This window comes from Cyprinus carpio, chromosome B24 (assembly GCF_018340385.1).
Source record: "Cyprinus carpio isolate SPL01 chromosome B24, ASM1834038v1, whole genome shotgun sequence".
NCBI classification, from domain to species: domain Eukaryota; kingdom Metazoa; phylum Chordata; class Actinopteri; order Cypriniformes; family Cyprinidae; genus Cyprinus; species Cyprinus carpio.
In genome coordinates, this window is record NC_056620.1 from 14,662,339 (window position 1) to 14,678,828 (window position 16,490).

Here is a 16,490-nt window from a genome sequence, read left to right on the forward strand (position 1 = left end):
CTTACTTCTGTTCAGTTTCTAAATGAGCTAATTGTATTCAAACGTTTTTAAGGTTTCCCTGCAGAAGATATAATTTGCACAGAAAAACAAACACCTTAATTGATTTTTAATTAAAATGTTTTTAATCATTATTTTTTGGAGTAATCCATTACAAAATGTAGTACACATACAGATACATCACATACATTATTTTTCTAGTAAAATGCATATTGTATAAAATGCTATGATACAAGCCGTTCTCATTGCAGAGTTTACAGGAATTGGTTTGGTTTCTCTTTTATCAACCTCTGCTTTTTCACACTTGTCTGGGCAGGAAAGTTGCAGATTTGGTTGACAGAATTACATGTATTTGTTTCATACTTCTGTCTGTATGGCTGGGAATTTGAGCTTGCAGAATTTAAAAATGCCCCAGTGAGTCATGGGAGGTTATTCAGCAGTCATCTGCAGCACATGAAAGCTTCCCTTTAATGGTTTAAGCATTAGCGTAATATCGTATCAGCAAAGTTGTTTCATTGCATCAGAAAATGTACTGAACGAGAATTTACAATGATGTAAAAGTAACACAAAGTACAATTCAGAAAAGTAACACTAGGTGACTACACCCTCAACTATGTGCACTGATTTGTAAGCTGCAAGATATCATTAAAACATAAAAACTACCAGATGAATGAATTGCGCTATCTGTGTGAGGGGATGGGTGTGTGTGTCCTGTATGTGTATCACAATTGAAGGGTGTGGAGACTTCTTCCTTCTTGACTTGAACAGCAGAATATTTAAGGAAGTCTTCCATTTAGAGATGAGTGACACGTGCAGAGTTGGGGAAAGTTACTTTTAAAAGTAATGAATTACAATACTTTACTCACTTTTTTACAGTTTACAGACATTTCATTCTAAGATGTATTTGCATGCTTTGAATATTTGACACATGAATATTTTAATCTGTGTGAATTTGCCTCCTAAACCAACTGCAATTACTGTTGTGGCGTAAGGCTCTCAAGTTCACTCGCATGATAGGAGGTCAGAGACATGGATAAAACTATTATTTTATTTCAATATTCAATAAAAGGACTCAATTGTCAACATAGAATAAAAAATTGACTTCTGACATCAAGCTATAGACAAGTTAAAATAAAGTACAAATATAAATGAAAAATGAACAATAACAGAATAAGGAAGTAACATTCAAATCCTTCCAACAAAGCTCCAAACATAACACAAATTCAAAAGTGAATAACCAGTACAATTTCAATGCAAACTATAGCGAACTGAAGGCAAATTCATTTGAATGCTCCAAAAAAAAAAAAAAAAAAAAAAAAAATGTTTTCCTCCTTTTACCATAGGTTAAATTTTTCACCAACTCTTTTGAAGAATTTGTAGAGGAAGCTTGGGAAGAGTTTGTTGAGGCCTTTAAAGTAGTAATCATGGAAATGGGAATATGCATCCAGGGGATTGTTGGAATTGATCCTCAATATGGTTATGTATGTGGATGATTGTTAACTGTTGATTCTCATATCTGCTTGCACATTTGCCTAAAACTGGTCTTTGGAGTGGATTCTGGAGCTCCACTTCCCTTTTATTATATCATAATTAGTGGTACTGAGCAGTTATTAATCAATATTTATCCTTCTAGGAATTACAAATGCCAAATTCTGTTGTGAAACTCTAGATGGCGCAGGCTATTGGGTCCTTAACGCAAACTGATAATATTCACAGCGTTAAACTACTTGGCACAAGCTGATTGGTTGATGTTGTATACACAGCCAATGAGCTTGCTGCTTTACATTTAAATGGCTGGTTAGCATTCACTAGATCAGTTCAAAGTGCTCTGAAACCCTCTACCTTCCCCAGCTCCACCTGTATAGATCTGCTACTAGTTATTATATACAGTCTTTGTGCAGCAGGAGTATGTCTTAAATCTATAGAGAGTCATCATGACAGAAATGATTTGAATAAATTCTATCATTTTATGATAACGAAGCAGGATTCGCATTAGCAGTCTTCATCTTTGAATGTGTTGTTTCTCTATGTTCTTATGTCTTGCAACAAAAAATATATTTTTAACCCTCTGTCTGACCAGTCACACAGGCCCTTCTTTGTGTGACCAGTCTACAGTTTTAAGCACTCAGAGACTAAAGAAGAATATTGTTTTGAACCTCTGACTGTGAGAAAACATTTCTTATTACTATGCTTGGGTAAGTTTCCTGATCTAACTAGAGCTAACTAGAGAAGAAAAACAAGAGTGGGGACACTCGCCATGGGGGTTCCACTCTCTTCACCCTTCACATCAACATGTGGAAATTAAACATTCCAGTCCCCATGAAAGGACAACAAGGCTTAATTGCAATATAATTAAAGAGGAAGGGAAATTAATGGGTTCTCTCTTAAGTACCATATGCAGAAGGGATCCTCTGTGTTTGTATAACTACCGACTTGGATGCTGTTAAATATTTGGCTGAAAACGTTTCAAAAGTTACTTCACATTTATAATTTTCTCCAGTTTCAGCTTTTTGGATGAACAGACTGCGATTTGTACTTGGCCGGAAACTTTTTTTTAAAGTTTGTGAAGTTGTTGATACTTTTTGGATAAACAGGCTGTTTAGATCAAACAAATGTCTAGTTTACTCAGTGGTGTGCAAAGACCTCCGGAGGGTCAGGAAGGAAATTAAATGATGCCTGCATGATGAAGACATCAGAAAGTTATGAGAAACCATTCCTATAGTCTTAAATTAATATTGGTAATCCAAAAATGTGTTGATAAGTAACAGCGACACCATCAGTAAAACCTATATGCCAGTAAAGTAATACATTATAATTACAGTAAGGTAATATAAGGTAAGCCCAAGTATACGAGAGGTAATTGGATATGACACTTAAGGCTACCATGCCTTTCAGAGAAAATTATGTGAATTACTTTGTGCCTGTTTGTGATGCCAAAACAAACCTATGACTTACACCTCAGGTACTTAAGGAAGTGCAAAACCCTGCATGAACCCTTATAATTATAGGCAGGTGGAATTTGTAAACAGGATACAGGATACAGGATACGTTGCTTGCATTTCAAACCTTCTGTCCAACCACATGGCTCTGTTTGAGCATTGAACATTTATAGTTCAATCAATAACTGATGGTTAAAACCAGTCCTCCTTGCTCCTCCTTTTTTATTATATACTATTTTGTTTGATCTAAGGATTCACATTACAGATGTAAAGTGTAATTGTTTCAAGTTGACAGTCAGACAAAAGTGCATTATATAATAAGTTCACTGTCAGAAACTCACCCAAACTTTCCATTTCAGATATGATGAGTATAAATTCAATGATAGTTAGCTCATATTTGAAAGCATAAGACACCATAACACCATAATAATCACACCAGGTTGCAGTTCATTACACTTGACTCTTCTGTTGATCATTTTTTGTCATAAATAAGCATTTCTATGCCATTTCCAATTTTTTTTAAGAGGCCTGATGCTGAATAGAATTAGATTAACTTTTCAAATGATAATTATTGACTGCAGGTGTTGGATTTGTTTGTTTTAGATTTAAATGCAATGCAATCGAAGAGAGAGAGAGAAATTGGTGGCTTGGTTGCCAAGTTTCAAATGCAGAAGGAATCCTCTGTGCTTGTGTAACTACTGACTCAGGTACTGTTTAAATATTTGGTTGGAGACGTTTCAGTTTGTGAACTTGTTGGTACTTCAAATGTGCATTTTCTTTTATTTTTCAATCTTTAGCTTTTAAAATACAAGCTGTTTTGCAAGAACAAATGGCTAGTTCAGTAGTAGTTGTTGCAGGGTTATTATAGTATCAATTTTTATTAATATTTTTAATTAGTTTTCATTTTATAAAGTTCAGTTGTAAATAAGTTTCAGTTTTTATTTATTATTTGTTTTTGTTTAAATTCTATATGTTTTAAAAAGTTTGAATGTTTGTAATTATACATAGTGAATTATGTACAATATATGACTACACATATCACACGGCATGCCTTTTGGGTATCAGTTTTTGGCAGTTGAATTAATATTTTGCGCAATTATTTTTCTCATAATTCTGAATGCCCAAGCCGTGGGAAACCACTGTACTTTTCCCATGCATCAGAGCGATAATAAAGAACAAAAAAGCTGTTCATGAAAAGATGAGTTATTAGTAAACGGAATAAATACTAAAAAGCCTTTGTTGTGATTTCATAAACCCACACTGAATTATTATCATTGATTCATTGACAAAAAACCTTATAATAAATTAACTTTATAATAAATGAACAGTATTATACTGATAAAATACATTTCTGGCTCCACATTTCAGTTGTGTCAGAGGAGAAACATGGAAGTTATAACAAACTTTTTTTTTACTAAAAACTTTGAAGTAAGATCTAATCTGAGTTATTTAAAACAAGCTACTATGTGTGTGTGTGTGTGTACTGCATTCATTTATGAATGCTGTAAATGTTTTATTTTGTATATCTTATTACTGTGCAACCCTCATAAAAATTATAATCATAATCAAACAAAACTCAGATCCACCTATGCATTTTGGTATTGCAATCAGGTCGCTGAATATTCCAGTGCTTTTAAGTGAGAGTAAATAAGGCAAGAAACCTGAAACATGTAGGACACTTTACAATAAGGCAACATGAGAAGAAGGTCAATCTCTCAGATTTCTTTTTTCTATATATATATATATATATATATATATATATATATATATATTCCTCAAGTAATACAGTGTTTCCACCACCTTCAAATTTGAGTTTTCCTTTTGTTTTGTTTGTTTTGATTGCAGTCTAACAAGAAACAGCATTGTTTCTGCGAAGGTGGAGAAATAGTTGGTCAGTGAATCATATTGTGTTTTAGAAGCAAGTACAATCCTGTCTGATAAGTCATCTAGGTGCCCAGGTGAAAGCAGACAGCTTGTGATGGATGTTTCTAATTACGCAAACAGCATTGTTTCCTGCTTGTGAGACTCATGATTGCTTTCACATAAGACACTTCCCAAATGCTACTGTAGCTTTGTTTGTGTTCTTTTTTTCTGTTCTTATTTTCTCAAATGCATATTAGGAATTCTAGGAAAGTTAGGATTTTAATGCTAGGAAGTCATAGAAATCCCCATCTGTTATTAAAATGGGATTTTAAGCTTGATTTTAAGCTTATTTTTATTTTTAATACCAAAATCAGTACCTCATGGATAAGCTTAGAATGATTAAATTATGGAATGCTGTATCCAAAATGATCCATGAAAGATTTGTGGTTTTATAGAAAAACAAAAATGTGCTTTTTGGCTTATATATAGCACATTGAAATATTTAAAACAAACAAAAAAAGAGCAAACAATGCCATTATTTTGTAATTAGTTTTTTTTCTTTTTGTTATTTATATTGGTGTTATTGTTAGTTTATACTGTAATTATTGCTAATATTGTTTTAGTTCTTCTGAAGTATAATACGCTGAATACATTATGAGAAGTTAATAAATAAAGTTGACTGGGCTTGTCTGAGATTTCGCTGCCAAATGTGACTGCATTCAACATTTGTCATAACTACAATTAAAAGTTGATTAACCAGAACACACAGGGAGCCAACTTTTGCTGTGTTACTTGTGTTACAATGTTACTTTGAAATGCTCTGTGTCCAAATGTTCTGTTAAATGTTCTCACATTCAAACATTTTTAGATGAACACTGAACTGAAACATTTCAGAAAAATAAAATATGAGTAATGTTGTTGTGCTAAAGTTTTGAGAACATTATTCATAACCAGATAACCGAACAAATAATACTTTACTTTAACTATGTTTGTGCATAATTTTAAGAGAAACTTGCCAGAACGGTAGCCAAAGTCAATAAGCAAGGCCTACTGAGCAAACATCACATAACTTAAATAATATATTCATTCAAGCAAGGCAGTCATTTTTAGGCATGTGCTTTTCATTCATTTGTGCTCATAAAACTTTATAATAACTATGAATAACAGTAACAAACATGTAATGCTTGACAGATTATTAATTAAAATACATTCAAATGTTTGTCATGAAAGTTTGATTCATTTCATGTATTCGCATTTGAATGTTCAGAACTGATCTGTTAAACAGTCATTTATCAAGTTGTCATCGAAAGCCTTTCATGTGTTTCACCATGTATCAAGTAGCTTATGTTTCTGAATTCCATGTTTCTTCATTCCATTTTTTATTGCTTGCTCATGTATATTTTGTTTTGTGATTTATTAAAATTTAATACCTTAACTGTGGTTAAAGTTTTTTATTTTTATTTGTAGGAACGTTGTTATTTATACTAATTTGAGTAGGCTAGTTCACCGCAAGGATTTAATTAAAACAATCAAAATACATAAAACTTTTATTTATTCATTTATTTTTTACATTTGTAGTTCATACCATGTACTGGAATGTAATGGAATTTAATTCCTTTCAAAAGACAATAAATGTGTTGCTCAAAATTTCCTATGAATGTTTTTAGAATGAAGGTCCTAATAGTTTATATTATACTTTTTATACTGACGGACAATAAATCAGAGACAAAACCAGGGCCCGAAGGCCAGAGATCTTTGGCCCGCCATGTCATATCAAAAGTAAAAAACATGCAATTAATTTAATAATTAATATTAATTTATAACTCATATTTTTTTCAACATTTTTTGTTTTATTTGTGCATTGAAATGTAAAAAAAAATAACAGAATAAAAAATATTGAATTGGGTTTAAAAAATATTTAAAATGAAAAAAAACAACAACAAAAAAAAACACTTTTTTAAACTATTTAATCATTTAAATTAGGCTATTTAGTCATTTAAAAGTAATTTAAAAATGTAATGCATTTGAATGGGGTCTTCAACCATATTTGACTCGGGAGGTACTTTTTAAAAATGAAAGCAGCTGAGAGCTACCCATATTACACAATACTTAAATCTCTTAAATAATCTATCAATCCAAACTGTTTTTCACAGTATTGTTAAAATTTGCTGGAAATATTAAAAAGTAGCCTACTGATACACACACTTAAATCATTTTACCAAGTTTTATGACAAAACCCAACAAAAATGAGCAGCACTATGCACTTTTTGTTTGCATAAACAGTGAAATAAAAACATTAAAAAACCATGACCGGATTTTAAACTAACAAAAACTATTCATAACATGTTATCTACTGACATGTACTACATGTTAAAATAAAGTTTTTACCTTCTTTTTTATGTATAAAATTATAACATTTCAGCCTTAAAAACTTTTTTCTTTTTTTTTTGGTTAATAAAAAGGATGAGTTAGGGTGATCAATTAAATTTTATCTGCTCCATAAACAGTTGTACATAAGCTAATGTGTATTCTAAAAATCTCAACACTTCTGATAACAATTATTCTAAGACAGTCGGTTTCCTATTATTCGTTCATATAAATAATTCCATCATACAGTACATTCTTTCACATGATCTCCCTAAGCAGTCTGCCTTCAGTCATGTTTTCACACAAAACGAAACTATAGGCTACTGCGTGAGACTCTTAACTTTGATTAAAGCTGCGCAATATTTACTGTGAGTTTTTCAAACCGCGATAATCAAATACGGGTCTGAATTATTTAAAATAATGATAATTAAAATATGAAACGGGATCATTAAAATAACCTCATGGCCAATATGTCAAGTAGCCTATGTCTTGGCGAGCTACCTCCAATCAGGCCACTATCTACTGGTAGCTCGCGAGCAAGCGACGTGTTGGAGACCTCATAATGCAACATTTACGTTTGGCCCATTGCCCTCCGGCAATCAAGTTTGGGCACCTCAGCAATGAATGGTCGGTATAGCCAAAGACTATAGAATACACTTAAAATGACTTTGCCATAGCTTCCCATTGCAGGTATTAAACAAAAGTATAAAATATGAAGATTCCCAAACGTTTATCCCCTTCGAGCCTATTCTAAGAATCTGTCTACGTTACCTGTCCGGTCAAAAATCCGATTTAGATGATAGCTAAACAAAAAACCGCACTGTCATCCTGCACTCGATAGTCTATTGATAGGCTACTAATTGCGATAAGATTCGATGGAATTCAAAGGTGCAGGAATCATTGTATTTTTTTGTATAACAACATTTTTGGAAACCCCTTACATGAACCTAACACTGAAACCAACTTTGATGGGTCGTATGCGCCTATAGGTAATTATGATACAGTTGGCCACGCACTAGTCGTTCTCCAACGATATAACGTTAATACTATAAAACCAGACTGACTGTAGCTGTCACCAGCTGTCATGTGGAAATCGGGAAGGCCCCTCCTTTCGGTAACTTGTCCTCTCCGCTCGCTCCGAACTCACACAGAGTATGGCTCGAAGCGATATAGCCCCAGTCATGCAGAGGCGAACCGATGACACACAGCGATGAGATCCAGCAGTGACGTTTAATTCCAATGGACTATGAGCGTTTCAATGTCATAAAGACAAGGAAAGTGTTCGAGTTAATAAAATAACTGACCGCCAGGCTTGATTCGCGTGGAAAATCTATAGGAAATCATGAATTTCCATTTGTCCATCTTGAGGCGAGTTTGCAGTGACGGCTTCGGTCTGCATGTGAATATGGCTCAAAAATGACCAATGGTAAGTTGAACAAGTGTCTCAATCAATGAAACGAGCTGAATTAACGCATTACTCTTACCTTCAAGGGCACAGAGTTGTTTGAGCCCGACTACAGGAAAAGCTTGTATTTATAGCTATCGTTACTTGGGGATTCCCGGCCATTATAAGCAACAATCAAAACGAAACTTGTGATTTACAAAGAAAAAGCGTGCTTATTACGAAAGTGAATGTTCACAGGGGGTTATTTATGTGGAAATAGTCATCCTGAAAGGGCAGTCATGTTGATCATTTTTGAATGGCATTGTAGCCTATTAAGTGTGTATGCACTGCGCATGATAGCCTAGTGTTGTGTTAATCCTGCATACGACTGAATGAAACCTTTTAGCGTTACACATGTGCATTTTTGTATTTGCAGCATCGTCTTGGTACTTCTGTTTTGATGCTTATTATACTACCTCTTGCGTTTTCCTGTGAAAGTGGCCACGATAAAAAACAGATCCCCAAGGAATACCGCAATATCATTAAGATACAACTGAAGCACGTTGTAAGTATTAATACCACATGTATGCCACCAAGTGAAGGGATTCAAACAGTTTATCTTATGCTGGCCTATTCTCACTTGTGTGTAGGATATACACATTGTAAAAACGTCTATTAAATGTACATTAAAGTGGGCAGGGTAAAATGGGTATATATATTTAAAAAAAAGTACTTAGCCTATGTTGCAGGCATGATGGAATATTTGTGCCGTAATTTGCATACAGTGAACTTTGATTTAGCTTTGTACCTTAAAATTGATTGATAATAACCACCATAATAATATGGGTAATAAAATAGGCCACATGATAAAGTTCCAAATTGGCATTTCCAAGAACCATAGCTAATAAGCACTGTAATATATTACCCAAAAAACAACATCATGCTACCACAATGCTTTAAACATTTGAACGAAAAATAAAATGTGAAGGCACAAGGTACATAACTGATTAGCCTACTCAACATATATTTTAGAGAAACTACTTGAATTTTCATGTTAAATATAACATAATTTCTCAAAAAAAGAAACCAATTCAAAATTAATGTATAACCATAATAATACTTTATTTTTACTTTTCAGGAGTCTATTATTGAACAACTCGATTCAAACTGTACAGCAAGAAATGTCAGCATGTTGAAGGAGCCAAAAAATGTAAGAAAATGTATATACTTTTTTGTCTATTTAACAAACCCCATCTGTTCAAGAGTGTGCTCATATTTCTCTCTCAAACTGAGAGAGCAGAAGTTGTTTCTCATACTTGACAGCCTTTTATATGTGGCAGTAAAGACACGTCCTCTAAAACATGACACCGTTTGGTTCTTTCACTTTCGTATTCCGCAGATTTGCTTTGTAAATGTTCTGACCTGCCATTCCCACACATTCCAGACCCATATGAAGTGCAGGGTCAGCTGGATGCTGTTCACAGCACATAGACACAGATGTTAGTTTAACAACCCTGCTTGACACCCAAGTTTCTCCTCTATTGTTGTCACTCATTCGCTGATTTGTTTCTGATCCGCTCACAGATGCAGTCCATCCACAGAAAAATCTGCAAGGTTAACGGAAAACTGAGGAGAACCAAGGGGGATTCAGCACACATAAATGGACAATTGAAAGATGTGTTATTAAAACTTGTGGATGAAATAAATACGTCCTTGAGATGTTGGTGCCATGGAAAGGTAACCCGAAACAACCGGTTTCCTCACATTCAGTTTTCTTTTACATTATTTTCATTTAAACCTCCTTTTTGTTTCATTTGTGGATGAACAGAGAGAGGGGACAAATAAGCCAATACAGAAAAGACAACAGTGGAAGCTTTGCAGAGTGAAAGACATTCTCGCCAACTTACAGAGATACTTTGAACAATACAATGCATATCTGTCACTCAGCACAGACCTTCCAGAGCGTGGGAAGACTTCAGAGCAAACCGGTATATAATACTCGGCCTCCATTCATCTCAAAGCTCTATTACAATGTTCAGAATATGAAGAAGTAACTGGACGCACCATGTGCCATTAACACTATTCAGTATTTGACTGAAGAAAACCTTTTTACGGGAAAATATGTGCTAACTATAAACATAATACTTATGCATGAAAATGTTTCAAAACATTGAACTTCGGATTGTTATATTTGAGTACGGAGGGTGCAGCAAATGGAACTCACAAACTAAAAAGTTGGTTTCAAATCCTATATTATACTAATTTTCTAGGCCTCAAGTTACAACTTTGTAGTTTTTGATTGCTTCTTTTTTGGGAAGTGACCCTATACAAGTCTTACACATTTTCTTACAGTAAAGCTGTAATAGATTACGCTCTCATTGTGTTTTTGAATGTTCTATACACATTAACTGTGATGGATTTAGTTAATGCTTTTTATATGAGGTTCCTAGTTTTGTAAATTATAAGTAGAGCCGTTTCTTAAAAATCCTTTTAAAGGGTTACTCCACCCCAAAATGAAAATTTTGTCATTTATCACTTACCCCCATGTCGTTACAAACCCGTAAAAGCTTTGTTCGTTTTCGGAACACAATTTAAGATATTTTGGATGAAAACCAGGAGGCCTGTGACTGTCCCATAGACTGCCAAGTAAATAACAGTGTCAAGGTCCATGAAAGGTGAATTTACTTTTGATTTGAAAGAAAACAGCGCATCCTTGTGGCGCGGATGATGCAGAAGAGCATACACAGCATACGGTGATATGGAGAGACACAGAGGAGACTGTTGACAAAGGAATTGTCGAATAAAGTCGTTATTTTTGTTTTCTTAGCTTACAAAATATGTTCCCATTGCTTCATATAACCCAGATTGCACATCTGATGGCAGATGGAGTATTCTGACGACGACTTTCATACCTTTCCTGGACCTTGACACTGTTATTTATTTGTCAGTCTATGGGACAGTCACAGGCCTCCTGGTTTTGATCCAAAATATCTTAAATTGTATTCCGAAGACGAACAAAGCTTTTACGGGTTTGGAACGACATGGGGGTTAGTGAATAATGACAATTTTCATTTTGGGGTGGAGTGTCCCTTTAAGGAGTGATTTTTTAGTTTATAATTATTAAACCTTGTCTTAAGGAGCTACTGAAATGGTTCGATTTAACATGGTTGATAACAATTGGTGCTGTTCTACTAATATATAAATATTAAAATATAAATATATAAAATCAACAGGTGGGCTTATATGGTACATGAACTTTTTAGGGTCACTTCCCCTGTATAAAGAACTATGTTAACTTTTCACATATTCACTTCACTTTTTTTATTTTTTATATATAACAGTACATCACTGTTTGTTTGTTTTTTCCAGAATGTTTGACATTAATTGAGATTTTTAAAAAATATTATTGTATTGCTATGTAACACCAAATTTCCACTTTAATTTCCCGTTTTATATGCAACTTCATGCCAGTATCTACAAGGAAAAATGTGTTCATGAAGAGAAACATGGAAATAGAAATATGGAACGGAACCATGTAAAAAAAACCTAGGGTTGTCAATCAATTCAAAAATGTAAAAAATGCTTTAATGAATAACTACATATATAGCATATATCAATATTTTTTGAGAAAAGCCCCTAAATAAAGATTATGACACTATTGTGAGCAAATCACTGAATAGGCATTATAAAAAACACTGAGTCAATAATGAAAGGCTTATATATTTGAATAAATAGACAACTGTATTAAATTAATGTGTGAAATTAGCAGCCCTAAATAAACATTTAAATAAACTCAAGCAGAAACAGTCTGATTTATGTTTTCCACTTTATTTATGTAGGATAAGTCAATCCATTTTAACCATTTTATCCTTTAACGGCAAAAATTGTCATAATCCAAAAAGCAGGTATTCATAAGCTATATTTACTGCCAGAGAAGCAGTAACACAAGCATAACAAGGTGAAGAGTGTTGCTTGAAATGCATATGAGCTTGAGATCGGCAAACAGCCATCAACTCCTCGACCTCTGTCATCCTGGACCAGCAGTGATAAAGCTTAAAGGCTCGGAAGCAATAAAATACCATTGTAAAGCTACTTTTTAGTAAGGTTGTAATATGGTTGACGCTCTTGAAGAATGTGACATGATATTGCAGTCGCCTTTAAGTTTTGTATGTTGTGTTGATGTGTAAATATGTTGGACAGACTAGATCAACCAAGGTTGAACAGATGTAATGGATTGAATGTCTAATAAATATACGACGACGATTTCTACAAGTCATTTTCTTGTTCAATACTGTTAAAAACACACAAAACAATCAAGAACGTATAAAAACAAAGTGAAATACGAAAGTGGATTGCTCAGCGAAAACAACTGTTGTCAATGCATTTAACAGGAAACTTTTTAACTTAAAAAAAATAATATTTTAAATAAAAATGAAAGCATTTAAATTCCCTCAAAATGACACACTACAATAAGATTAACATTAGAATAGTTGCATTTTATGAGTGATATGGTCCCATTTTAAGGCCTAGATCAATTTAAGTCAATTTAACATATCTACTGTATATTTTAATCATAACTATAATTGAGATAACACTACTCCCTTTGTAGCAGTAACCAATCATATTGCACTTTCATATCCCCCCCAAAAAAAAAAAAAAAAAAAACTGAGCAGAAGGCTGGGATGGGATTCTTTCTATAGAAACAGAAGCAGATTACAAGTGAAAAATTTCTACACCACAAGGATTTGCCAATAATATATTTGCGGCTACAGTGAGTCAGTCTTACTTTTATATGTAATTATTAAATGTTCATTCGTTTCACTCCGCACTCGCAGCAAAACTTGGCCCAGTCCACAGGGTACTTGGTCCCACACTCATGACAAAATTTGGTGCCCATTGTGGAAAAAGAGATTTCATTTTCGTTTTTCACATCATTCCTAACAAAAGAAAATCACAAAGGTTTGAATGAGTCAGTGTGGACTATTTAAAACAAAACCGCAACCCAGAAGTAAGACTAAAAGAACTTTTGTAACCAATGTAATGAAAAGACAAAGGAAAAACTGAATACCAGCAGTTGATGGATCTCTCGGTCCATGTCATTTGCATTCATCACCACAATTCCTAAGAAGTCACCCAAACTTCACAGTGCAATACACCAGTATTTGCAATGTCATACCTTGGAATACAGTTGTCTGCATTCTGGACCTTTTTCTTGTTCATCCCTATACCAGAAGGTGGATTTCTCAGTGAGCTTTGTGAAACCATGCCCTTGGGTTTCATGTTCCCTCTGCAACCACAAACATAATGATGATCTTACAGCCTGAAGTAAATGTCAAGTATCAGGACTGGTCAGTGAGCTGGTGTCTTACTCAGAGGGAGGGCTGGTCAAGCCAGAGGAGGTGTTCCGTAATGGAGAGTATCCTGATGATACACTCCTCACTGAGCCAGTGGATGAGGTTTTGCAGCTAGGAATACCTGTGGAGGGAGAGAGGAAAGAGCTTTTTGGACCATTGACAGAGCCTTGATTTAAAAAAAAAAATAATTTATGTAAATGGTAAATGTAAAAAATGTAAATGGTAAATGGTACCATTCTCTACACTTTATGTTTTTGGATGCTTGTCAACTCAGTGGCATTAATGTGCATTTTAAATGTTTTGTAGAGAGTCCAAAAACTATTTTACATTTTACTGATGTTAAAAATATTAAAAGGAGACCATCGGAGGTGGGAAGAATTTAGAACCAATATGTGGACAGGATCAGTGATGTTATTGTTAAATATATAATAATAATAATTTTATATGTTTTTCTTTTATAGCGCCACCAAGTGACCAAAACACCAATTTCTTTAAGGAGTTCAGACTGAGGGCTTATCCACAGGAACCAGAGCTTTCCCTATCTAATCTTTTTTTCCTCATTCTAAAACAAAAAATTCCGTAAACATGGCGTCATCTCAAGAAATATCTGGGCACACACGAGACCACTGAAACAGATTGAAAACTATGTAGTATACAAACCCAACACAACAAAGACAGTGAATGCAACAACTTCAAGAGCAAGAGTGGAGTCATATAAATTTAACATAAATAGATATTTATAAAATGTTTATTAAATAATAGTATTTCTTTATGGAGTCGAACACAAGCATGTAGTCCGCCACTACTGTTGTTGTTTTGTTTTACGTGACATAGCGGTGTCTGACTAGGTTTGAAACATGGGGTGATGACATCATCGTTTCACAAAATATATGAATTGGCTGTACACACGGAAACACAAGGGTGTCGTTTTCAGATTTATGTACTCTAAGACCCATTTTTTTTTTTTTTAATAGCTGTTTCAGGCTCTGTCTGGACGAAACTCTGATATGATACAAAATTTTGACTACACAGATACGCGTATCTCTGTGTGTTCTGGCTCTGAGCCCATACACCTCTGTGCCAAGTTTGGTTACAGCATCTCATTATTTTCAAAAGTTATAGCCATTGAAGTAAAAGTGATTTACAAGTGACAAAGGCACAAAACTAAATTACTGAAACTTATAATTAAAATGCAAAGGAAAAATACTATAATATTTTATAAAAATATATAAAATAATACAAGCCAGATTTGAAGCACTAAAAACTTTCGCTCACTAAAGTGGCCAAACACAGGAGCAATCCGGTAGGTTTAATAGCTCTGCTTGTGTCCAGATTTACAAAAGTGATTCTTGATGAAATAACAAGAAGGAAATGATTGATTAAAGAGGGAAATGACTGATTAAATCGAGTCCATACCTGTGCCAGCACCCTGCCCATAGGCTGAGCGCTGAGGTAGACGAGAAGACACGGTGGACACGGTGGACACCGTGGATACAGCAGGAGAGTTTGCCTTCTTTGGTAGAGAAGGTTTGTACTGCAGACATAGAACATACAACGTTTATATCAATCCACTCAAGGCACTCTAAACAAATGGTGCAAATGAGTGAAATAAAATGAAAGCAACATGAAGTATCAGTTTCAACACATTGTAGAGGAACATTTAGATCACCGCATACACTTTAGTGCCAAACAAGCAGTTGAGTTTATTATCTAATTTCATTTATGAACCCATAAAGGGTTACTCCACCCCAAAATGAAAAATTTGTCATTAATCACTTACCCCCATGTCGTTCAAAACCCATAAAAGCTTCGTTCGTCTTCGGAACACAATTTAAGATATTTTGGATGAAAACCGGGAGGCCTGTGACTGTCCCATAGACTGCCAAGTAAATAACAGTGTCATGGTCCAGGAAAGTATGAAAAGCTTTGTCAGAATAGTACATCTGCCATCGGTGATTCAACCGTAACTTTATGAAGCAATGAGAATACTTTTTGTACACGAAGAAAATAAAAATAATGACTTTATTCAACAATTCCTCTCCTCTGGGTCTCTCCAAATCAGCGTAGTGACATTTTTGCAAATCTGAGCAGTACACAGATGGCGTAATCCCTTCTGCACGGCTGACACATAAGACAGTACACCATACAAAATCAAAAATACATGTAAAAAAACAAAACATTGTGGCACGGCTGACACAGAAGAGTGTATGCCGCCTGCGTACTGCTCAGAATTGCCAAAATGGCGCCACAATGATTTGGAGAGAGACAGAGGAGAGGAATTGTTGAACAAAATCGTTATTTTTGTTTTCTTCATGTATAAAAAGTATTCTCGTCACTTCATAATGTTACGGTTGAATCACTGATGGCAGATGGAGTATTCTGATGATGATTTTCTTTCCTGGACCTTGACACTGTTTTTTATTTGGCAGTCTATGGGACAGTGACAAGCCTCCCGGTTTTCATCCAAAATATCTTAAGTTGTGTTCCGAAGATGAACAAAGCTTTTACGGGTTTGGAATGACATGGGGGTAAGTGAATAATGACAACATTTTCATTTTGGGATGGAGTATCTATTTAACCTTCTGA

General features: G+C 34.4%; 1 protein-coding gene across 2 annotated transcripts in view; it reads right to left on the bottom strand.

Annotated features, from left to right (window-relative positions):
• Positions 1-12,359: 12,359 nt before the first annotated feature.
• zc2hc1a (zinc finger, C2HC-type containing 1A) overlaps positions 12,360-16,490 on the bottom strand; it is a 29,833-nt gene continuing 25,702 nt past the window's right edge. For both annotated transcript variants that reach the window (XM_042751595.1, XM_042751594.1), the window contains 4 exons: positions 15,321-15,438; positions 13,920-14,025; positions 13,727-13,837; positions 12,360-13,487 (listed from right to left, as the gene is read on the bottom strand). In XM_042751595.1, coding sequence (XP_042607529.1) covers positions 13,352-13,487; positions 13,727-13,837; positions 13,920-14,025; positions 15,321-15,438 — 471 coding nt within the window. In that variant the 3' untranslated portion in view covers positions 12,360-13,351. The remainder of the gene's footprint in view (positions 13,488-13,726; positions 13,838-13,919; positions 14,026-15,320; positions 15,439-16,490) is intronic.